Raw genomic sequence first — 24,575 nt, forward strand, 5'->3', positions numbered from 1 at the left:
ACTTTGGATAAGTGTCTGCCAAATTAATAAATCCATCCTGGTCTGCCGCTCCACAGACTCTGTCCCCAACCTCAGCTGAATAGGCATGTCTGCCAAAACAGCCTAACCAGGGCCTTCATACTCTCAGGGCAAATCTCATCCACATGTGGCACCTTAATACTGAGGAGTTTTTTGACCACCTTAGCAACTTCTGCCAAGGATATGGGTGAGGCTTCCTTTGAGTCCTCAGACTCTGCCTCCTCCCCAGGGTATGAGTTTGTGCTCATTTCACCATTTGAAAATACCCCTAGTCAAGGTCAACACTTCTCCTCTCCTGGTGAACACAGCCTTAACCAAACCTTGCTTTCCCTTCCTGAGTCAGTTTTCAGGAACTTCCTTGAGGCCAACCAAAAGTCCCTTTCCATAGCCTTCCTCAAGTTCTCCTACACACTTGGTTCTTGCTTTGGCAATCACTTTAGTCGCAGGCCATCAGGCCAACCAGTACCTGTCTGCTGCTTCAGAAGACGGTTTAAGTTATCGACACAAGAGGCACCCGCGACCTTCTGACCACAACTCCTTGCAGCCACTTACACAATCGAGGTTTTGAACACGGCCCACTTGGATTCCATGTCTCCAGCTTCCCCAAGGATATATTAATTTTTTTCTTGGTAGTGGGTGAGGGTCTCATGGACAGGGGCCTCAGCAAGACATTCCTGGTTCACCCTCACTACACATTTGGGTTTACCAGATCTGTCTGACAGCCTTCCCACCATCTTATCCAACTAGCCACCAGATCAGGATCAGCTGACAGCTCTGCTGTTCTCATCTATTGCGTTTCCACAACAAACAGCTGCAGATCGTCAGTAAGTAATCTTTGGTCTAAGATGTTGTGTTGCTAAGTACACTCATGAACCACCCTCTGCAGTGTGGTGTTTGTCATGGCCAATCCATGGCTAGCACATAAGTCCAATAACTAAACACCACTCAAAAACAGGCAGGCTGTTCCTCCCAATCACTCCCCTCCAGATTTCTTCATCATTAGTATTAGGTCATCATATAGTAGAACTATAAAGTCGGCAGTTTGGTATCTTTTCCAGGACACCACCCAGACACTGCAAGAGGGCTGGGTACTCTTAGCTGCTGCTCGGTGCATTAACACAAACAACAGTCAGTGACTTCCTCTCAGTGACTGGCAATCACATAGAGGCGTCCCTCTTGTTCCCCAGAGAAAAATTCACTGTAGTAACACTGTCAGGGGCTCGTGATTATCCACACAGCCGCCCAGCACCTCTAACCCTGGGCATATCTGAAAACAGCCAGAGTCCACACCCTCAAGGAATTTGGCTTCAGAATGCTATGCCTAGATATGAGCTAAACCATTTCTAGTTCATACAACCCCACCTCCTGGACCAGTTTTGGTTCCTCCAAAGATAGGACATTTCCTTGGGAGAGGGGAGAGGCCGCCACCTGTTGACCAACCAGGTCAACAGGTGGCGGCCTCTTGTTGTGTCTTGGGCTGTGCCTGGCCGAGTCCCATGGGTCAAAGGTCTGCGAATTGCACTTAGTGTGGCCCCTTCTCTGGGACCACTTTGTCTTTGGAGACCCTGACATGAGCTTTGCCCCTGACAAAACAGCTCCAAGGGTCAAAGGAACATGCAAACTCCTCAGAATTAAAGAGAAACACCAGCTAAATAAAGGATTACAATATGTTATTTTAATTGCCTGGGAAAGTTTGTTTAATATTTATGAACATGGCTACCCTCTCGAAAAGCCAGAAACCAGAGAAGTAAATCTCAAACTTGTGATTTTGAAGTCTGGAGCTGCTCCACAGACACTGTAGTGCTCTCAGTTCTGAAATAGAAAATGTACCCATATACTCAGAACATTCCCCTTCATTGTCCCAATTTAGTACCCTATGACATCATAAATTTTAACACTCTAGTTTTTGGATTTGGGAAAGAATGTTACCAGATATTTTTTAACTAGACAGACCATAGGAATAACATGTATTATGTGTTTTTTTAAATGGGCCCAGTTCCCTGTAAAGGTAGCAATTCTTGGTGAGGAAGAATGGATATTTGCAAGACTAAATATGTTTTGAAGGAAACATAATTCTGCCTGGACTACATTTTCTAGTGACAATACAAGGAAATGTTAACGTGGCGAGTCAGAACATGTTGATAGTTATCGTATCAGTAAAATGTTGACTAACAATGTATTTAACTTGTTTTCCACCAGAATATGTGATTTTATGTAGCAGTTTAAATAGGGGATTTATTAATTAATTAGCTATTAATTCAAATTATTAATTAATTAGTAAATCGATACCAAAATACGTAACTATCACTCATAATGCAAAATTATGACTCAGAAAAATGAATTGGTATAAAGATGAAGTGGAGTAATGGGACTCAACTTCGGCTATCAGGAACAATAAGTTTGCAATAGTTTAAAAAACTAGAGTTTAAAAACCTTGGAGCACCACCCATTAAAATAGAAAGCTTGATAGCCCATTTTGCCTTATTAATTAATCTAGTCTCATAATTTGAAGTTTGCTGCAGAGTTCTTTTTCCAGGTGTACAGGGACTCGCCATTATACACACACATCACAAGATTAAGTGTCTTTATATATGAAAGTCTTATTAAACTACTCACTACACAGCCAAACTACTCCTAAAAGACTACAAATGAATGAGTTTAAGAAAAAGTATGGATAAATGATAAAACAGTGAATACAGCAAAGACACAACATGAATAAAACGACTAAATGAACAACAAACTCATAAATGAAGAAACAATAAAATGAGGGGATGAAAACCAGTGAGGAACTGAATTAGATGTGACATCTGGACTTGATCCGGTGCACTTAAGTAGTGCAAGATGATCAAGCAGATGAAAAGTTGAGATTAAAGAAAAGTCAATGTCAAGCATCGATCAACAGCAGAGAGGCAACCTATCCCATAAAACACTGAAGGAAAAGATAAAGAAGAGGCCTGATCAGAGAATAACCCATAATTGCATTAATGGGAGACCCTAACTTAGGTCTAACACTCCCTATGTGTCCCTATCATTTAAGAGCATCAACCCCATAACAGCACAGAAAAGATCGTTTCACCTTCCTCAGAAGTCTCGATGCCAGGGAAACAGTTCACTCTGGAAAGTTGGCCTTTGTGAGGACACTGGACAGACAGCTTGGTTATGCTCATGTGATTCTGGTGGATGGCCTCGGTCGGTTTAAATGTTGCAAACTCGGCTTGAGTTTGATTGCTCCATCTCTCTCTCTCTCTCCATGAACAGCTGGACTATTTTCTGACACCTCATGTGGCTGAGATTAGATCATGATGACAGCTTATCAGACTTTGTTTCATTTGAAGTCTCTCTTTGTCTCACAGTCTCTCTTGTGCAGTCCTCTAGTTCTAAATCGTCATTTAGAACACATGCAGCACAGGCTGTTTCCACAGTTCTCTCTTTTGAGGTAGATTAACAGCAGATCACAGCATCTCATGGCTACAGCACATGCAGGCACACCCCCCCCCCCCCTTCAACTTCTTGGGGTCCTCCTGTAGCCAGCCTGTGACAAATACACTCCTCCCTTCTATCACTTCTACTGTTTTAACTATCTAGATCTAATGTCTTCCTAAAGTGTTGATGAAGTTCACTACAGGCCTTCAAATCTTCAATATTTGAAACCATGACACTCTCCTCTGCTGATCGATACCAAACACTTATGAGAAAAACAAATAATTATTTGGCAGATCATTAAATAAGTAAAACAGTATTAACCATGTTTAACAAACATAACGCATATGTGTAAAAATAAGTAAGTGTAATAGGTGTAATACAACAGTGTCAAAACACTGATATAATTAAAGGTTATTAAAGATCATATTTGAGTAAAGGTATATAAGTACTAGCATCACAATATAACAAAGTATGAAAGTATTTTATATGACCAAAGGTCTATCAGCAAAACCTATAATTAGAAAATCACAGTTCACACGATTACAAAACAATACAGCATCTGCACACAACAGTGTAAAGGAACGATAATTAAGATACAAATAGAGGAGATGCATATCAAAACGAAAGTCTGTCTTAAAAGTCTCTCCATTGAGTGTGTAGTATGCTGCTGGCAGAGGGTTACTAAAGGTCACACCCCTCCACACACACACACACACACACACACACACACATAGGCACAGCTTGTGTTTGTGAGGTATGAGATCACCACACAACATTTCAAAGTACATTTTACTTTGAATACAAAAATCAGTCAGTGTGGTCCTCTCTTACAGTCTGGAGATGTGCAGATGTGTGTCACGTGTTGGACGAAAGCAACAAAGACATAAATTGTCGGTTTCTATGACGTAGGGATCTCCTGATGTCTCCTTGAGTCTTTGCAGGAGTTCAGTGGACAGCTGCTTGCCCCAAATGAGTCATAAGTTAACTCAAACTGTCGGACAGGCAATAAAATCTGTCGTAATTTAGTTCTGCTAACAAGAGTCGTAAGTTCAACAAAACAGTTAGGTCCATTAGCTGACTCCGAGGGTCATCTAAGGAATCTCAAAAAAAGGTTTCAGTTTTGTTTTAGGCATTTGAATATCTTAGGAGTTGTCCTCATCATCCATTACATTTACAATGTAAAATCTGCTCATAGTGACTACATCATTTTTAAACTGTTTCATGGTTATGTTTAAACACTCCACTAGATTGGAGAAAGATCATAGACAGGCAATGGTTTAATAAAGAAAAAGTCTGCAGGGATTTAAAGCACACAACACAGCATGTCCTAATATTTAAACTAAAACTATTTCTCTTGTAACATGTTTCTGAAAATAAGTTAATAGTATATAAATATTATTTCAATGAGGTAGGTTGGGCTTTAGAGGTGGATTTTTTAAAACTTTAAACAGCTCTAGGGAAGCTGAATTCTGTTGCTTCCAATCTCTATGCTACGCTAGGCTAACCATGCCCTTACTCTGTATTTCACATTAACTTCTCAGGGATATGTTTTTGTTGATATCAAGAAGGCCTATTGTTGTGTGCCTCATTGACCCAGCTGATCTAAACACACTGTATTCACATTAAGCCACATTTCAAACATGGTGAAAATTGAAATTAAGTTAAAATATAATGTTAAAGTTAATTCTGAAAACCAATTTCTCAAACATGTGCTGTTTATCAGTAATATTAGTCACACAGAAAAAGAACTGATGAACTACATGTCGTTAATAAATAATTCTGTGTGGTCTAACTGTGTTTGCTCTCCACAGGGGGACCAAAGGCAAAGACATAAGCACTATCAAGTCACTGAGGGTCCTCCGAGTGCTCAGGCCTCTCAAGACCATCAAGCGGCTGCCAAAACTCAAGGTTGCACCAGTGCTGTTTTTGCTTTTTATTTACTGGGGTGTGATTAAAGGAATATTTCACTCCCCAAATGACAATTTCTATAGTAATTACTCAGACTTGTTATTTGAATTTGTGAATAAATCATTTTATTTGGATGTCTCGGGAAGCGAAAAAATCCAAAAACCATTATCATACAGCTTAATCCAGGTCTCATTTTTCAGTTGTATGCCCAAAACATCTCAAACAGACAGCCTTTTCCAATAGGGAAGTAGCAGTCAGCACTGACCATATGAAAGGAGAAATTAGATTATACTGCCAGAATAGTTTCAGTTTGTAAACAGATGTTTTCTTCACAAATTCAGTGTATGACCAGGTGAGTGACTGATATCTAAATAGTCGTTGGGGGGGGTTAAGTATTCTTTTAAGGCAGGAAATCTTTTTTTTTTCTTTGGCCCTATAATGTGACTGCTTTTGAGTATGATGGCACATAGTAATCAACTCAGCTGTGAAGTAAATCTCAACTGACCTGCGTGTTTGTCTTTGATAATGAATGCTTTAGTTCTCTCTGAAGATGTAAACCAAACTCGAAAGTATGGTGTCATTTTTTAAAAAGGATTAGTCATTTTAAAAAATCTTATGGCGCTTTTCCACTACATGGTACCGGCTCTACTTTACTTTACTTGCCTTTGGTATCAGGTACTTTTCTGGGGGTCGAAGATAGACACTCCCACTTCAGCTTCCCTGGAGTAGTGTGCACCACTACTACAACATGTAACATTCATAAAGTGTGCGGCAGCGCCAGGCCCCAAGGAAGTGCGCCACCCTCTAAAGCAAAATTTACATAGTGGCCGAAAGTGGAACTACAGCGTCACGTTATGCACACTGGCCCAGAAAGACTTTTCCCCATTTGCTTAACATGGGGAAAGAGACCTCCTTAAATCAATGGAAATTTTTTTTAAACATGTTGACTTTTCAGAACGCATTTTTTAATAGCCCTTTTTTAAAACATTAAGTCCTAAAGACGTAAAATGCGCTATTTTCCGAATCAAGATTTGGAATTCAGTATTTCTCCAGACATAAAGTGAACGCACATAGGACCCGTGGTACTCTACTGCGTGAACGTGCATGTAACTCTTGGAGTCTCTGATACAACACAGGCTTCATGCCGGCTGTAGTAATGGATATTTTTGAAACATAATTCATAATTTTTACATTCATTTATTTTTACAACACATCCATATGCTGTTGGCTATAAAGCTGGTAATATGGACGTCTTACCGTGTCTGTATCAGAGACCGTATATACAATCTGCGGTCTGTATTCAAACAACCGGTTATCAGTGAGCAGCGCGGAGCACTAGTGACAGTTACTAAACAGTACTGAACGTAGTATTTACTTAAAGTTGAGCTGTGTAATAATACATGGGGCAATATTACAAGGCACCACCTTTTGTTATATTTTTGTGTGGGCACAACACTTTTTGATTCTGTTTATTTAATTTCTCTGGTCGTGATTACGATATGATTCCCTGATAAGTTGTATGTATATTTGTGTATGTGTGTGTGTGTGTGTGTAGAGAGATAAATATACCATTATCTGATTATCACGTAAATAAAACCGACAGCACCGCTGTTGTTATACAGCCGATTAGCTGCTGTTGCTAATAAGCTAAGCTACTACGAGAGGAATGCGAGTGACTAGTAACTAGTAACTTGTGTGAGCGAGCCAGTGAGTCGGAGTCAATGCTGGGGTACACTCGGCCACACTTGGCTGCGTTCGGCTGTCGTTAATCACTTCTACGCATGGGCCAGTAGATCCGGGTATTTTACACCTTTCTAAACCCGGAAAAAGAGTTTTCTCTTTCTCTCCATGGATCTATTATAAATCTGGATACAGCCGTGGGGGCGGGGCCTCATTCATTTTTATGAGAGCTGCTCAGTGGCGCATGAATCAGAGAAAACTCTTTTTCCGGGTTTAGATGTGTACCCAGATCTACTGGCCCATAGATCATGAGTAGAAGTGATTAACGGCAGCCGAATGCGGCCGAGTGTACCCGAGCATTGTCCCTGACTCACTGGCTCGCTCACACAAGTTACCCGAGTCGAGTGCTCATAGTGAACAGCGCTCGTTCGCAAGCATTCCTCTTGTAGTAGCTTAGCTTATTAGCAACAGCAGCTAATCGGTGGTATAATGACAGCGGTGCTGTCAGTTTTAATATTTACGTGCTAATCAGATAATGGTATATTTATCTCTCTCTCTACACACACATACACAAATATACAAACAACTCATCAGGGAATCATATCCTAATCACGACTGGAGAAATTAAATTAACAGAATCAAAATGTGTTGTGCCCACAAAAATATAACAAAAGGTGGTGCCTTGTAATATTGCCCCATGTATTAATACACAGCTCAACTTTGAGTAAATACTACTGTTCAGGACCTTTTATTAACTGTCACTAGTACTCCGCGCTGCTTACTGATAACCAATAGTTTGAATACAGACCGTAGACTGTATATATGGTCTTTAATACAGACACGGTAAGATGTTCATATTACAGGCTTTACAGCCAACAGAGTATGGATGTGTTGTAAGATGGTAAAAATGATGAATTACGATTCAAAATTATCCATTACTACGGCCGACACGAAGCCTGTGTTGTGTCAGGGACTCCAAGAGCTACATGCGCGTTCACGCGGTAGAGTCCCGGCGGGTCCTGTGCGCGTTCATTTTATGTATATACTGAATTCCAAATCTTGATTCGGAAAATGGCGCATTTTACGTCTTTAGGACTTAATGTTTTTAATAATGGCTATTAAAAAATGCGCTCTGAAAAGTCAACATGTCTCAAAAAAATGTATCCAGTGATTTAAGGAGGTCTCTTTCCCAATGTTAAGCAAATTGGGAAAAGTCTTTCTGGGCCAGTGTGCATAACGTGACGCTGTAGTTCCACTTTAAGCCACTATGTAAATATTGCTTCAGAGGGTGGCGCACTTCCTGTGGGCCTGCTTCATGCGCCACTGAGTAGCTCTCATAGGAATGAATGAGGCCCCGCCCCAACGGCTGTATCCAGATTTATAATAGATCTATGGGCAGCGTGCGGTGCGAGTTACTGCGAAAAAGATTCTACTAATACCCGCCGGTAGCATTTCCTCTCACTCTCTGTTCCTTCTGTCAGATGATGAGGAGTTCAGGTGTCTACATAAATGTAGGAAGTTGGCCACAGCAGGAATAAACACAGAAGTTAAATAGTGGAGACAGATGTTCAGAAATGTAATGAGAGAATAATGACACAAGATTGACATATTACTACTATTTTTTTTTACTATTTCAGGAATCTGTATGTGCAGAAAATATATAATCTGTAACACAAAAATGAACAATTTTTAGAGCTTCCACTGAACATCTCAAGGGAGGCTTTCAGGGGATCTCCCCTTAGCTCCCCCGTAGATTTAACTATTCATACAAACAGACTCACACTGGCTGGATATGCTTGACGGCCAGTAAGGTGAGGAACGTTTGCACCTCCTCGAGGGACCACGGCGTGATGTTTCTGGTTGGCATTATGGGAAAGAAGAAAAAATGATACAAAACTGCGGCTGCTACAATAGCTTTTATGTTTGTGCTGTTCAGGGTATTACGTGCGTGCCGCGCATTGATGACACAAACAGTGATGATTCTGTCTGACCAATCAGTGGTCTGCAGTGTTTCACGTCACCATTTAGTTCCTCATAATACCTGGTCGGCCTTTTTTGGAGCCCCAGGAGAGCAGGTACTAAAAAGGTGGTACAAGGTACTTTTTCCTAATGGAAAACCAAAACAAGGTGAGGAGAGTAGAGTAGAGCTGGTACCATGTAGTGGAAAAGCGCCATTAATCAGCTGGCCACTGTAATTTTAATTTTAAAGGAGGAAATTTGGGGGACTATTCTTACAAACTGATAAATCGACCTTTGTGTGTATGTGACTTTTCATGGTAAATAAGTAACATTGCACCCAGTGCAACAGTGGTGCTCTCTGAGCTGTTTTTTGTTTTGCTTTTTTTCTAAAATTGTTTTTGGACAACAATGGAGCTCTGAAACACAGAGGAATACTGTAAGACAGTGACCCCCCCCCCTCAGCCATTTTCTAATCCACATGTGAAAATACCTGGGGGCCAAGTGTTTCTTGCATTACATTGCTTATTTTAAAACAACAACACCACCTGAAAGCAGCGCTCTTCAAAGTCCACTTTACACGTCTTTGCTTTGGTCATGTCTACTTCATGGCAGCAAATGTCTGCTGCTAGGCAACCGTTCAGTTTGCTAGTTTACTGTCTGTTTATGAAGCACCAAGCAAAGCAGATTCAGTATCCCTGCTGTAAGATTTATCAGGCTTTGTATACACTCACAATACTTATCATTAGAATCAATTTATTTTTGGTTTCTGTCTTTTCATGGAATTTGAAAGCAGCTGTGGGTTTGTTTGTCTCCCTTAGAGTAACTGACAGTAACTATACCTGCACCCAGTAATGGAGCCACATTGGGACAGTTCAATGTTGGTAATATATTGCTGCAGGCTTTTGTTACTACAGGGAGCTTACTCTGCCCCCTGACAGATCTGGTATCTTGTTGGACATAATGTATCAGTAGTTTTGACTGTTAAGCTACATCTCTAAGCTACAAGGGCCTTCCTACTTTTTATTTTCTTCCAATCAGCTTCAGCTTACTGTATTTTTTACTGTCCACCCAGTGTTTAAATTTTGCAAAGTGATCTTACACAAGTGTATTGATTTTAGCTGTGTGCCTTGCAATTACATGCTATTGCATTTCACTGAGTTGATCCCAGCAGCAGGCCAAGCCACTGGGAATTCTCACAGTATTCCTAGTGACCGCGCTGGGCTACAGGTTACTTTTAAAACAGCTCTGGTTTAGAATGTAGCATCCCGTTAATAGATCATTGTGCTCAACTTTCAATTTACAAATAGATTTTGACTTAATCCTCAAATCAAATGTGTCTGTGTTTCTGTGTGTCCTCAGGCGGTCTTCGACTGTGTGGTCAATTCTTTGAAGAACGTACTGAACATCCTCATTGTTTACATCCTCTTCATGTTAATCTTTGCTGTCATCGCAGTTCAGCTTTTCAAGGGGAAATTCTTTTATTGCACGGACGAGTCCAAGGGCCTGGAGAAGGACTGCAAGTTGGTCTCAAACCCCGACTTCCTCAATTCTTATCTCAGAAACTTTTACATTGTAAACCCTGAAATGATGTGTGGTTAAAACCAGAACCAAAGCCATACCTGTCTAACTCCACTCAGCCTGATTTTTGCCTTCATGTTTTCCAGAGGACAGTTCCTTGACTATGACAAAGACGAGGTGGCCGCCATGCCCAGAGAATGGAAGAAATATGAGTTCCATTATGACAATGTACTGTGGGCCTTCCTGACCCTCTTCACTGTCTCCACTGGGGAGGGCTGGCCAACGTAAGTGCAGTTGACTTGATCCGATCTTTAAATTTCAGACGTGTAAGGCTGTCATAGTTCAAATGATGCAGGGAAAAGACAAAAACCTTGTCTAAATGCTGTGGGAAAATATTTAACTTTACAAAATCTAGCATGTTAGGAACATTAATCTTTACATTATCTTTAACTGCTTATCCTCCTAGCCACCAGACTTTCACAGGGTTGACTCATCAGCTACTTTTTTCATCTGAACTCTGAACTCTGAAAAGAATCAGGTCCAGACATTGTCTAGAATTTTCCTTTCACACATGTAGCAGGAGATTGTTTGTGTTGCGCTCTCACCAGCTGGAAATACTCCTTTTGGTTACTCCTTTTGGTTGAGGTGAGAGGTGGCACCTGGGTAGACTGTGCTGAAGGCATGACAAAAAAAACCCAAAACCTGAGGAAGCAGCTGGTTCATAATTTAGTCAAAAACAACAAAGTCTAACCATGCCTTGAATTTGCCTGATGGTTTTGGCCTAGTCCATAGTGACAGAACTGCTGGAATCTCGTCGCCTCCTCAGACATTTTCATTGGCATCTTCATGTAAATTACCCTTCCTCTTGTGTATATATTCTGCTGGTTGCGCACTAGTCACACATAAGTCATCAACACACCCAATCTGATTGTGTCATTGTTGAGAAGGGAGTACCACAAGGATCATCTCTAGGGCTTCTCTTTTTCTCCATTTTTATTGATGATCTACAAAAAAAGTTGTTCCAACTATCAGTGAATTTATATGTTAATGATACTGTATATACATCTAGTGTCAACAGGTCTGTATTTGACAGATTTTTACAATGTGAGTTGGCCTCTACTCCTAAGTGGTTCTCATCCACCAAATAATTACTGAATGAAAACAAGTCATGCTGCATGTTATTTGGTAGCAGACCAGGTCTGCGGTCGAATAACTCTTTTTCTTAGGAAGGTTACTAACTGAATGAAATGAACCGGAAGTACCTGAGCAGCTGCCATGATAAGAGCTGTTCCGATTCTCAATATTAAGGAAAGGTGCGTCAATGCTTCCTTTATAATCTCCTTTAGCATAGGATACACCAGACCATCCTTTACCAAAGGAAAGGAGAGAATTCTGTCCCACAATTCTTTGCGGCAACAACATTTAAAGTGATGCGCAACATCAGATAATAACGATAGGATAATAACGAGATAATAACAATAACATTAATAATTTTAATAATAATGCTAATTATAGTCATGATCATAATATTAATACTCAGAGTTTATGGCGCACTTTTTAAGATCCACATTACAAAGGGCTTTAAGAAGGCAGCAAATAAAGTTTTTAAAAGAAAACACAAATAAAACAATTACGAAAAAAACCTTTTTGCTGCATAAAAACTAATTCAGTGAGGATGTGCTTTTTGTAGTCCATCATGTGAACATTGTAATTTGATCACAGCTGATCGAAGTCAATTCTTTCAGTGATAGATCATCCCTTAAACATCCCATGGTCTCTGGACTGATCTAGAACTCTCCTTTTACCAACATATTGAGTCAACAATTAACAAATTACGCTGTAATCTAGCTATCCAAATCGTTTGAAAAAATGTTTTAATTTTCAAACAAGGAAAAGAATTGTCATACAGTTGTTACTGCTGCCCCTCCCTGAGCTACCACCTTATGGTGATGGAGGGGTTTGCGTGTCCCAGTGATCCTAGGAGCTCAGTTTTCGGGAGCTTTATGCCCCCGGTAGGGTCACCCATGGCAAACAGGTCCTGGGTAGGGACCAGACAAAGTGTAGCTCACCAGACCCTTATGATGAAAAAGAAAAATGGTTCAGAGTTTCCCTCGCCCCGACGCGGGTCACCGGGGCCCCCCGCTGGTGCCAGGCCTGGTGGTGGGGCTCAATGGTGAGCGCCTGGTGGCCGGGCCTTTACCCATGGTGCCGGCCGGGCACAGCCCGAAGAGGCGATGTGGGACCTCCTGCCCATGGGCCCACCACCCGTAGGAGGGGCCATAGGGGTCAGGTGCCATGTGAGTTGGGCAGCAGCCGAAGTCGGAGACCTTAGCGGTCCAATCCTTGGCTGCAGAAGCTAGCTCTGGGGACGTGGAATGTCGCCTCTCTGGTGGGGAGGGAGCCTGAGCTGGTGCGTGAGGTTGAGAAGCTCCAACTAGATATAGTCGGCCTCACCTCGACACACAGCATGGGCTCGGGAACCAGTCTTCTCGAGAGGGGATGGACTCTCTTCCACTCTGGAGTTGCCACTGGTGAGAGGCACCGGGCAGTTCAGAGTATTCACCCTTTTTGGAGTCCTTAGAGGGGGTGCTGGAGAGTGCTTCTTCTGGGGACTCACTCGTTCTGCTGGGGGACTTAAACGCTCACGTTGGCAACAAAAGTGAGACCTGGAGGGGCGTAGTCGGGAGGAATGGACCCCTGATCTGAACCTGAGTGGTGTTTTGTTATTGGACTTCTGTGCTTGCCACAAATTGTCCATAACAAACACCATGTTCAAGCATAAAGGTGTCCATATGAGCACCTGGCATCAGGACACCCTAGGCCGCAGTTCGATGATCGACTTTGTAGTCGTATCGTCGGACTTGCAGCCGTATGTCTTGGACACTCAGGTGAAGAGAGGGGCGGAGCTGTCAACCGATCACCACCTGGTGGTGAGTTGGCTCTGATGGTGGGGGAGGACACTGGTCAGACCTGGCAGACCCAAATGCATCGTGAGGGTGTGCTGGGAACATCTGCCGGAGTCTCCCATCAGAAGGAGCTTCAACTCCCACCTCCCGGGAGAGCTTCAACCATGTCCCGGGGGAGGCGGGGGACATTGAGTCCGAGTGGGCCATGTTCCATGCCTCCATTGCTGAGGCAGTTGACCGGTGCTGTGGCCGTAAGGTGGTCGGTGCCTGTCTGGGCGGCAACACCCGAACCCGCCGGTGGTAAGGGATGCCGTCAAGCTGAATAAGGAGTCCTATCGGTCCTTCTAGGTCTGTGGGCAGGCAGCAGACAGGTACTGACAGGCCAAGCGGAATGCAGTTACAGCGGTCGCCGAGGTGAAAACCCGGGCGTGGGAGGAGTTTGGTGAGGCCATGGAGAACGACTTTCGGACAGCTCCGAAGAGGTTCTGGACCACCATCCGGCGTCTCAGGAGGGGGAAGCAGTGCTCTGTCAACACTGTATATGGTGGGGATGGGGCGCTGCTGACCTCGACTTGGGGCGTTGTGGATCACTGGAAGGAATACTTCGAAGACCTCCTCAATCCCACCGACATGCCTTCCGGTGAGGAAGCAGGGCCTGAGGACTCGGGGCTGAGGTTGCCGAGGTGGTCGAAAAGCTCCTCGGTGGCAGGGCCCCAGGGGGGAATGAGGTCCGCCAGGAGATCCTCAAGGCCCTGGATGTTGTGGGGCTGTCTTGGTTGACGCGACTCTGCAACATTGAGTGGACATCGGGGGCAGTGCCCCTGAACTGGCAGACTGGGGTGGTGGCCCCTCTTTTAAAGAAGGGGGACCGGAGGGTGTGTTCCAATTACAAGGGGCTCACACTCCTCAGCCTCCCTGGTAAGATCTATTCGGGGGTACTAGAGAGGCGGGTCCGCCGGATAGTCGAACCCCGGATTCAGGAGTAGCAGTACCGTTTTCACCCTAGTCGTGGAACTGTGGACCAGCTCTGGACCCTTGGCAAGATCCTTGAGGGTGCATGGGAGTTTGCCAAACCAGTCCACATGTGCTTTGTGGTCTTGGAGAAGGCATTCGACCGTGTCCCTCAGGGAGTCAGGGGGTTCTCCGGGAATATGGGGTTTCGGACCCCTGATACAGGCTGTCTGTTCCCTGTATGTCCATTGCCAGAGCTTGGTCCGCATTGCCGGCAGTCAAGTCAAACTTGTTTCCGGTGAGGGTTGGACTCCGCCAGGGCTGCCCTTTGTCAAGATTCTGTTCATAACTTTTATGGACAGAATTTCTAGGCGCAGCCAGGGTGTTGAGGGGGTCCGGTTTGGTGACCTCAGGATTGGGTCTCTGCTTTTTGCAGATGATGTGGTCCTTTTGGCTTCATCAGGCCATGACCTCCAGCTCTCACTGGATCGGTTCGCAGCCAAGTGTGAAGCGGCCAGGATGAGAATCAGCACCTCCAAATCCGAGGCCATGGTTCTCAGCTGGAAATAGGGTGGAGTGCCCCCTCCAGATCGGGGATGAGATCCTGCCCCAAGTGGAGGAGTTTAAGTACCTCGGGGTCTTGTTCTCGAGAGCGGGAAGGATGGAGCGGGAGATCGACAGGCGGATTGGTGCAGCGTCTGCAGTAATTCGGACTCTGCGCCAATCTGTTGTGGTGAAGAGGGAGCTGAGCCGAAAGGCAAAGCTCTCGATTTACCGGTCAATCTTCGTTCCTACCCTCACCTATGGTCACGAGCTTTGGGTAGTGACCGAAAGAACAAGATCGTGGGTACAAGCGGCCGAAATGAGTTTCCTCCGTAGGGTGGCTGGGCTCTCCCTTAGAGATAGGGTGAGAAGCTCGGTCATCCGGGAGGGGCTCGGAGTAGAGTCGCTGCTCCTCCGCGTTGAGAAGAGCCAGATGTGGCTTGGGCATATAATTAGGATGCCTCCCGGACGCCTCCCTGGTGAGATGTTCAGGGCACGTCCCACTGGTAGGAGACCCCGGGGAAGACCCAGGATACGCTGGAGAGACTATGTCTCACAGCTGGCCTGGGAACACCTCAGGATTCCCCGGGAAGAGCTGGACGAAGTGGCCGGGGAGAGGGAAGTCTGGGCTTCCCTGCTTAGGCTGCTGCCCCCGTGACCCGACTCCGGATAAGCAGAAGAAAATGGATGGATGGATTGTTACTGCTGATATTGAACTATGCTGATATTTAACCACTATAAATGAACTATAAAGTTTATTCACTATGTCTCTTTCAGATTTTATTATCCTCTCTTAAAACACCATGTTATTGTTTCTAATGGAGATGTCTTCCTGCCCCTGTGCGTGCTGTTGTGACTGTGTCCATTGTAATGAGTTGTATTGTATGTTTGCGTTGGACCCCCTTGAAAACAAGATGGCTCATCTCAAGGAGCTTCCAATGATAAACTTTCACAATTTGCTTGCTGTGAATTCTCAATGACATGTTCTTTTCACACATGGGCTCAATGTGACATTGCACAGACATTGTACGAGATGTCAGGGTGCAAAACGACTCCTGTACACTGTCTAACTTGCAATATCATTTTATTTGCAACATTTTGGTGCTAGATCTTCATCAGGCAAACATTTGTGTCAGATGAGAAAGACATTCTAAGTAGGGGAGTGAAAAAACAACCCCATTCCTCATGTGCATAACACATTTATCTATATTGACACACTTCTTAGGTCACAAAAAAATCTAAAGAACAACATGTATACAAAAAGAGCACAACATATATGCATATATATATATATATATATATATATATATATATATATATATATATCATAAACACCAGATATATAAAGTTTTTTTTTCTTTTTTATAGAATTTTTTGTTTTGTTCTTTCAATATACAAGATCACAGAAAGATCTTCAAAAGTAATTCATCATTCAGGCTCTCTCATCTGACACAAATATTTGCCTGATGAAGCTTGAGTACTGAAACTTTGTAAAAAAAAAAAAGTGGTATTGCAAGTTAGAAAGTGTGCGGGAGTGCTTTGCAGCTTTTTGATGATCTGTCCCTGTCCAATGCACTTGTCTCATCAGATAGTTGTGCAAATACTGTTGTATTAGGTGTCAGGGTAAAGTCCATTTCAATGTCCATTTCAACTGATTTGGACATTGGCATCCTTACATACAGCTCTTGCGGGTAATGTAATAAGTTCAGGGTTTCAGTATTACTGCCATGCTGGATATGTCACTCATCTCCTGGCTGTTGTGTTGTGCTCTATTCTCCTTGCAGTGTCTTGAAGCACTCTGTGGATGCTACGTTTGAAGACACAGGTCCCAGTCCAGGCTACCGGATAGAGATGTCCATCTTCTATGTGGTTTACTTTGTAGTCTTCCCTTTCTTTTTTGTCAACATCTTTGTGGCTCTGATCATCATCACGTTCCAAGAGCAGGGAGACAAGGCCCTGTCTGAGTGCAGCTTGGAAAAGAATGAGGTAAAGCAGAGACATGATACTCAAATCAGAACTTAAGTATCACCTACAGTGCTGATATCACTATCTTCATCAGGAGTTAGACTTTATCTCTAATTTTAGTATGCTAGATATTCTCAAGTTTTATGAATGGGTTTGAATAAAACATTTAGGAAAGGTGTGATTTTAGACCGACATGTACCTCTTTTCATACAAGTCACTGAGTACATAATTTTTAGTCTGGTAAAGGGAAGTTTAGACAGACACATTATTGGACCAAGTTTGACAAAATCAGCTCCAGACTGGGTTAGAGAAATAAAATCATACAGAGATTAATGATTAAAGATTGTATTGTTCTGACCACATTTGATGTTTACTTCTGGAATCAGGACTGTTGGATTGGCTGGAACATGGCTGCTTTTACTGCTCTATTGCTTCTGTGATAGCTGTGGTCAACTTTTGCTGGCTGATTATCTTTTTTGCCCTAATACACAGAGCTCTTGGATAACGGCCCATATCATGGTCTCTATAATGGCTGTGGGGTGGTTCTTGTCTGTTTGCAGTCACTTTTGAGTCACTCAAATCAACTTGTGCATTTGGGAAATGGGAAGTATCTCATTTTGGAAAGTCCAGTTACTTTGAGCAAACCTTAAGCAATGCTTAATTGCTGATAATCACGGTGCCAGGAGTCCAACCCAGTGTGACTCAAAGAAGAGGCAGCTTTAAATCCTATTCAGCAGGCCATTTACAGTTAACTCGGGCAATTTCTTTTCTCCAAAAAAAAAAAAATCCAAGAACAATCTTAAAGTGTGCTCATGAAGAAGAAGGTCCTTTAAAACTCAGCAGACTTTAAACAAAGTTCAACATATTTAAATTTCAGAGATATTGCTGGTCAGTTCTTACTTTGTGATGCCTATTTTAAGGCCTATTTTTAAGGCCTGATTTTTAAAAAGTTTTTCTTCACTTCTTCTAAGTCAGTCAGTCAGTCATTTTCTGTAACCGCTTGTCCTCGTAAGGGTCGCGGGGGGCTGGAGCCAATCCCAGCTGCCATCGGGCGGAAGGCGGGGTACACCCTGGACAGTTCGCCAGACTATCGCAGGGCACTTCTTCTAAGTGTTTCTTTAAAAAAAAAGAAACATGTTTAAAAATACACATCAATATGGATCCAGCATAAGAAATTATATTTGTGGAAGTGGAGTTACATCCCTCAACTGCCTGAAAAGCAAATAGCAGCTCGTTCTCATTCCAAAGTCATCAAATACTGCCGCTTTTGCAGTGCTTTCAGCGTAGTTTCCGATGCCAAAAGCTATCTTTCATGTCTGCATGATACACCACTCAATGGTGTCAGCAGAGAACATGGCTAGACAAATCCATTCACGGTGTTACTATACATTGCCAAACAGCCAGTCAGCCAGACAGCCCCTGTCAGCAGCATGGTATAGAGGATGGGTAACATCAGTTGAGAATGTTGCGGCCCGGCGGAACCTGTCGCGTCCTCATAATACGCCATTGGACAGCGTCAGGTTTAAACGCTGCTGGTAACACTGTAACATAAGGAGCACTAAGGTCCCTATAGGACGGTTGGGATTGGTGGTGGATGGGTCCAACAAACCCTGGACTTTTCTTTTATACGATAGTCTGGTGTTCACTTTCCATCTGAATGTGATGGGTTTTTTTTACACCTTACCTTGTGCCTCTTTTGCATATTACTAACCATCTGTGCAAACGTGTGTTTGTTGATGTCAGTAGATGTAGTTGGTTGCCATGTGCTTTTGTTGCCTAAACATAACCACGTGGCCATCATCCCACCATGTGCATTTGTTGACATCACGGTAGTGCCATCATGGTAGCACCATCCCAGCATGTCAACAGCAGACACAGAAGGGTAACCTGAAATGTAATATGTAGACATGCAAAGTGGCAACATGTGATGACTTGTGATGAAAACGTGTTGCAGTGTCAGTTTTCTTTGCTGGTGTTGTGTCAAAGTACATTCTCCTGACGATATGTGTTTTCTGTATTGGATTGTGATTGTCTTTTAAATTAGTGATGTGAGAAATGTAGCTTGCCTAGCTACATAGCATGTGGGAAATAGACTTGTGTTCACTACTTGGTTGTCCACAGATATGGAGATCTGAAAATGTGCACTCTTTGTCTAAAATGGATGGTTTTAGATGCCAGCCCATCACACAAGTGAAGGTTTTGAATGATCAATAAAACATTTATTTTTTTATTCAGTATGGATGTTTGATTGAATAACAAAGACAGTGACGCAGCGCCTTGGTTTCTTTGTTACAGCGGGCTTGCATTGACTTTGCCATAAATGCCAAACCTCTGACACGCTACATGCCTGAGAACACACACTCCTTCCAGTACAGGATGTGGAAGTTTGTGGTCTCAGCTCCATTTGAGTATTCCATCATGATCATGATTGCACTCAATACTGTGGTACTCATGATGAAGGTAAGAACTCTTAAAGAGGATATAAATAATACAGTTCCAAAATGATATAATTTATTAAGCTGTATGGATTGTTAGGAAAGGAATTGTTAGACACTGTGAGGTAAACATGCATTTATTTTATTGCTGAGAGTTAAATGAGTAGAATGATGCAACTCTCTTGTCTGTACAGTGAGTATGAGTAGTATGAGTTTTTCCGACATGAACATATTAAATATTCGCAATTTGAGGTTTATTGGAAACCTATCTTGTGTAGCAGGTAAAAACCTGCTCTGCTCTGCCTACAGGGGGCGTCTTATCCGTGCTCCATGTGTTTCAGTCGTACGTCAACCAGTTGCTTGCTATAGTTTGTATTTAATTGACAGATATGAGAGTTTTATTGATCTTATCATGTAACTTTCAGCAAGAAAGCAAATAAACTTTATTTCCCAAAATCTGAAACTTCACAGTGTCACATGACAGCAGGAAGCCTTAATGATTATCTCCTGTTTTTCAGTTCCATGGAGCACCAGACTTCTACGAAGCTATGCTGAAAAACCTCAACATAGTCTTCACCACGCTCTTCTCTCTGGAGTGTATCCTCAAGATCATTGCTTTTGGTCCATTGGTGGGTTACATTTATGAAACAACTTAAAATATTCTGAATAATAAAAAAAAGCAACTAATCATGTTCATGTGTTGTTTCTCAGAACTACTTAAAAGATGCCTGGAACGTGTTTGACTTTGTCACAGTGTTGGGCAGCATCACTGACATACTGGTGACTGAAATCAATGTAAGAGCACCTGGCCACACCCACTCCACTCTGAGGTCATGGTAACGAGCTGGGGCAGGGACAGCCTGTACAACAAGCTTTGTGCAAACAAGCTAACTAGCACATCAGCTAAGACAATCATATGGAAGTGGTCCAGAGAGGCAGACAGCTGTAGAGTAACACAGAGGAGTATTGTCTTTCGTTGATTTATCACAGAGGTCAGATGAACGAGCCGTGTGTAATGTGTGCTTTACAGTAAAGCAAAACTCCACTTTTTGTGTTGTGACGGTTTCTTAATTCATTCCAGACTCTTCCTCTCTGTGCACGTGCCTGTCTTCGTGTGTGTTGTGGAGTAACTTTTGACTGATTTCCATGTGTGCATTTGTTAAGCTGTATCAGTTTATGTTGTACAATATGACTGTTACTTGTTCTCCTTCCTTTCTCGTCATCTTCATCACTGTCTTTTTTTCTCTCTCTTTCTCTCCCTCTGTCTCTCTCTCCCTCTACACTTTCATGTTGTTGGTTGCCATGCTGTGGTCCCAAACACCACTAGACTACGGTGAGTGACTTTCTGTTGCCATTCTCTAACATCTTGAGCTGTAGCTCGCCTGTTTAATTAAGTATACCAAATGTTGCTCTGTTCAGTGTGATTTTCAAGGGGACCCCACCACTTCAGTATATAGAGTCTGTGAACATATGAGAAACATGCTAAAGAATAGTGGTCAAAGGCCTAGATATCCTGACTTCAATCCCCTCAAACATGTACCTTATTAACCTTTTGAAACCTGAGCAAACTGACTTGATTTCTTTCAAAAATCATAGAAAAAAAGTCAGTGAGCAACCTAATGAAAAATGACCCAAATGATAGCAAAATATTAGTAAAAAGTTAAACAAAAAATTGAACATTAGCATAAAAAAGAAATGGAAACTTCAAGAAAGAGGAAATGACTCACGAAAAGTGCAATGACAATTTTAAAAGCTAATTGTCAGCTAATTTTTTATCACCTTTCTTGCAATTTGCAGTATGCCAAGTTGCTGATTGCCTTTTTTGAAAGAAATCTGATGTGGATCCAGGTTTCAAAGGGGTAAATACAGTAAATGTGATGACCATGTCACATCAGCGATCCAAATAGATCTGAACTGAATGCTGTCACATAAACAGAAAATGTTATTCATTCTTGTTAAGATCACTGTAATACACATTCATTCACTATCATTTATTACACACAAAGAAAATCGATGTAATGAAACTAAAATTAGTTTTATGAGCCAATTTCAATTTGTTAAGGAGATTCTTCTGGTGTCAGATCAGCCTATAGACATATTTTCCCCTTGTAGAAGGGAAAAAGAGGAATAAAAAAACACACAACCACAGTGGAAGCTGCTGAGCAGCAGTGAGTCGTTGGGCAATTTTAGGGGTAAGAAGGAGAAAGATGAGAAAAGAAAGTGGAGGATGACAAATGACAAATAATGGAAAGGCTGTCATCAGAACTGCCCCGACTATAATTACAAAGTAATTATGTAAAACTTTTAAATGAAATATATCTTAAAACATGTGTCTCTAATCCACACAGCACACTGCCTGAGTCGGCGATAGCATAATAATTCTGCATCCCTCAGAGCTCCAACTCACAAGACAACAGCAAGATGTTAGCTGCCAAGTCAGACACCACAGACTGGCTTCACAGTGCTACTGTAACAGTCATCAGGGTTGCATGGAAAGGCAGATTCCAAGCTAGTGTGATACAAAATCAGTAATGAAGACAAAATTCTAAGACTTTGGTAGTATACCTCTTCTGAACAACATTGAGATATCTGTAATTGATTTTTTTATTGATTGCTCAATAAGTGACAAACTGATGCTAAACGTTGATCTTACTTTCATTTTTTTCATTATCATAGGAGACTTATTTAGTGAGAACATTTTGATGCACTGTGGGTTCAATATCTGAGATTGCAAAAAAACTTGCAAGATTGTTTGTGGAAGGCAGTCTGAACTTGTCACCAAACTTGTGCAAGTTTGGTGACAGTTGAACAAAACCTGTGGGAGAAGACAGGTTTATAGTTTTTCACAGAAACACAGTTGGATTCTTTCATTCCTGCAGCTCAAAGCATCTGAATGTATCTGCTCAGGCGGGCCTTTATTTTGATGAAAGCTGCAAAGTCACAGCACATGCATGGATTTGTTATAAATTTGAAGTTTGAAACTGTAAGATAGATCAATAAAAGGTGCCCCCAGTGCATGTTAATGTGTGAATTGTTGATGCATCCTGGTATGTCAGCCACAGATGCAATAATTTTGGTACTTTTCTTACATTCTCTCCCACATGAGAGGTTCCAGAGTTATAACAGACGCTGGAAACCTTTTGTCCCCACACAACATGTTGTTGATCAAAGAGTCAGGATGAGGGTGTAAAGAATGCCCTCATTACGGCTTAACCCACAAACCAAATTAATGTGGAACCCTCGTTCTAATGTAGAAATATTCCACTAAATTTACAAATAAAGAAACCAACTGTGAACAAAGACATCAATAAATATTTAATGACTAAAATCAGCAAAGTGAAATCTGTTTTTTCTTTTTACTTTGTTTTTAATGGGACCTCATTGAGTTTGTTCATTGGATCTTTAATTCATATTAAATTTAATACTCAGAACGCTTGTTAGAGGGGGTCAGCATGTTGCCACTGTGACATGCCACCAGCTGAAGTGACTTGAAATGATTCAGCCCTGATGAGGAGTGTTTATCAGTGAGTAATCAGTGTTTGGTTGGTTGAAGGTGTTGCTTTATATCTGTGTCTAACAGGACCGGCTGCTGAACCTGAGCTTCCTGAGGCTCTTCAGAGCCGCTCGCCTCATCAAGCTGCTCCGACAGGGTTACACCATCCGTATCCTGCTCTGGACCTTTGTCCAGTCCTTCAAGGTGCTGACACACACACAGTCACTAATGTGCACTTTCACAGACTTACACACCCACATACAGCAACTCGTGAACAGGTGTGGACTGATAGCTGGAGAGATGCCTATTCACCTCCTTGACACTGCCCTTAAGCAAGGCAACCAGACTCCTGACTTCTCAGAGCACCACATTACTCTAGTAATATCTCTCCAAAAAAACATGCATGCCTTTGGGTCCTGTGTGTGCATATGAATTTGTGTGTTTATGAATAAGTAGATGTGTTTTGTTTTGCTGTGTCCTATCCTTTAGGCTCTGCCGTATGTTTGCCTTCTGATTGCCATGCTGTTCTTCATTTATGCAATCATTGGGATGCAGGTGGGTAATGCCACTCTGCTGTGGCCACAGAGGCACAGATATTAATATAATGATTTACCATTCAAATGTTGTGAATATGAAAAACATGATTGTGCACATTGCCAACTAAGACAGATCCTTTTCTGTCCCTGTGTCTCTGCTGTAGGTGTTTGGCAACATCGAGTTGAATGAGGACACAGCTATCAACCATCACAACAACTTTCGTACTTTCCTCCAAGCTCTCATGCTGCTGTTTAGGTACACACATTAGATGTAGTCCATATAAACGTGCCCCTTCTTTCCAAAACCAGCATTATTACACTTTTTTCAAGTAACAAGAACCCAGACAGGAAACACTGTGCACGAAGACACAGCCAGAAAATCCAACTCCAAGGACGCTTTCAAACCTGGATTGTTGCAGTTGTTATAAAAAATGATGCAGGATGGCAAATGCAAAACCTGTCCAATCAGTGAGTTACCTGTCAGTCAGCAGAACCTCATGTTTACTCCTCATGTTTCATCTGTAAAAAGTCTGTGTGAACACAAAGCAAACCAGATCTAAAATGAAACAGTGTATCATTTTTCCCCTTGTTCTGGACCAAATAGAGCAAATTACAAGTGTGAAAGCAACCTAAAGCTCTTCAGAACTGAAGTATCAGAGGAGGAAGATATATGAAGATTTGAAATGAAACTTAACACTGAATACAGGTCCTCTCAATGTCCTCACCTACAGCAGCATAGATATCCCAAACATCACAGAAATATTACAGACATGGGGAGAGACACAAAAAGTATTTAAGTCCTCTGCTTACATACTGTCAAATGTATCTGAAGTGTTAAAGTATTATCTAAAAAATATGCTAAAATTACAGGTCTATGACTGAATATGCAGAGTGTTAATTTATTATGGGATTATTATTACAGATGCGTTAATGAGTGACCTGCAATTATTGTGGCAAGTTAAGGTGAAGTCAGTTGTCACCGCTTTTTGTATTGCTGGGTAGTTTAATCAGGCCATCATATTTTATAACCAAAGTACCAGAACTTGTTTGTGACAGGCTCTACCTCTGGCCGTTTCAGCTAGCTTCTTGCCTAGTCTGTTAGGGCCTCATTGATTAATATGAAGTATGAAAATGTTCCTACTTTGTACTTGCGCACAAAATAGGTGTGCATGCAGAATGACACCTAGATTTAGGTGTGTGATCATCAAGTTTCTTCTCACCACCAAGTGTATGTTAGTGA

The 24,575-nt window shown here is 42.2% G+C and overlaps 1 protein-coding gene across 2 annotated transcripts in view; it reads left to right on the forward strand.

Moving 5' to 3' along the window:
• cacna1ba (calcium voltage-gated channel subunit alpha1 Ba) overlaps positions 1-24,575 on the forward strand; it is a 230,573-nt gene that overhangs the window by 174,085 nt on the left and 31,913 nt on the right. The window contains exons 28-38 of one of the 2 annotated variants that reach the window (XM_088077242.1): positions 5,253-5,349; positions 10,348-10,508; positions 10,653-10,790; positions 16,691-16,892; positions 19,167-19,331; positions 19,825-19,935; positions 20,018-20,101; positions 20,634-20,639; positions 22,887-23,003; positions 23,289-23,354; positions 23,500-23,591. In XM_088077242.1, the coding sequence (XP_087933368.1) occupies positions 5,253-5,349; positions 10,348-10,508; positions 10,653-10,790; positions 16,691-16,892; positions 19,167-19,331; positions 19,825-19,935; positions 20,018-20,101; positions 20,634-20,639; positions 22,887-23,003; positions 23,289-23,354; positions 23,500-23,591 (1,239 nt within the window). The remainder of the gene's footprint in view (positions 1-5,252; positions 5,350-10,347; positions 10,509-10,652; positions 10,791-16,690; positions 16,893-19,166; positions 19,332-19,824; positions 19,936-20,017; positions 20,102-20,633; positions 20,640-22,886; positions 23,004-23,288; positions 23,355-23,499; positions 23,592-24,575) is intronic. The other variant, XM_088077241.1, reaches the window with a different exon arrangement.

Source organism: Plectropomus leopardus, chromosome 4 (genome assembly GCF_026936395.1).
Source record: "Plectropomus leopardus strain MGB_pleo_1.0 chromosome 4, ASM2693639v1, whole genome shotgun sequence".
NCBI lineage: Eukaryota > Metazoa > Chordata > Actinopteri > Perciformes > Serranidae > Plectropomus > Plectropomus leopardus.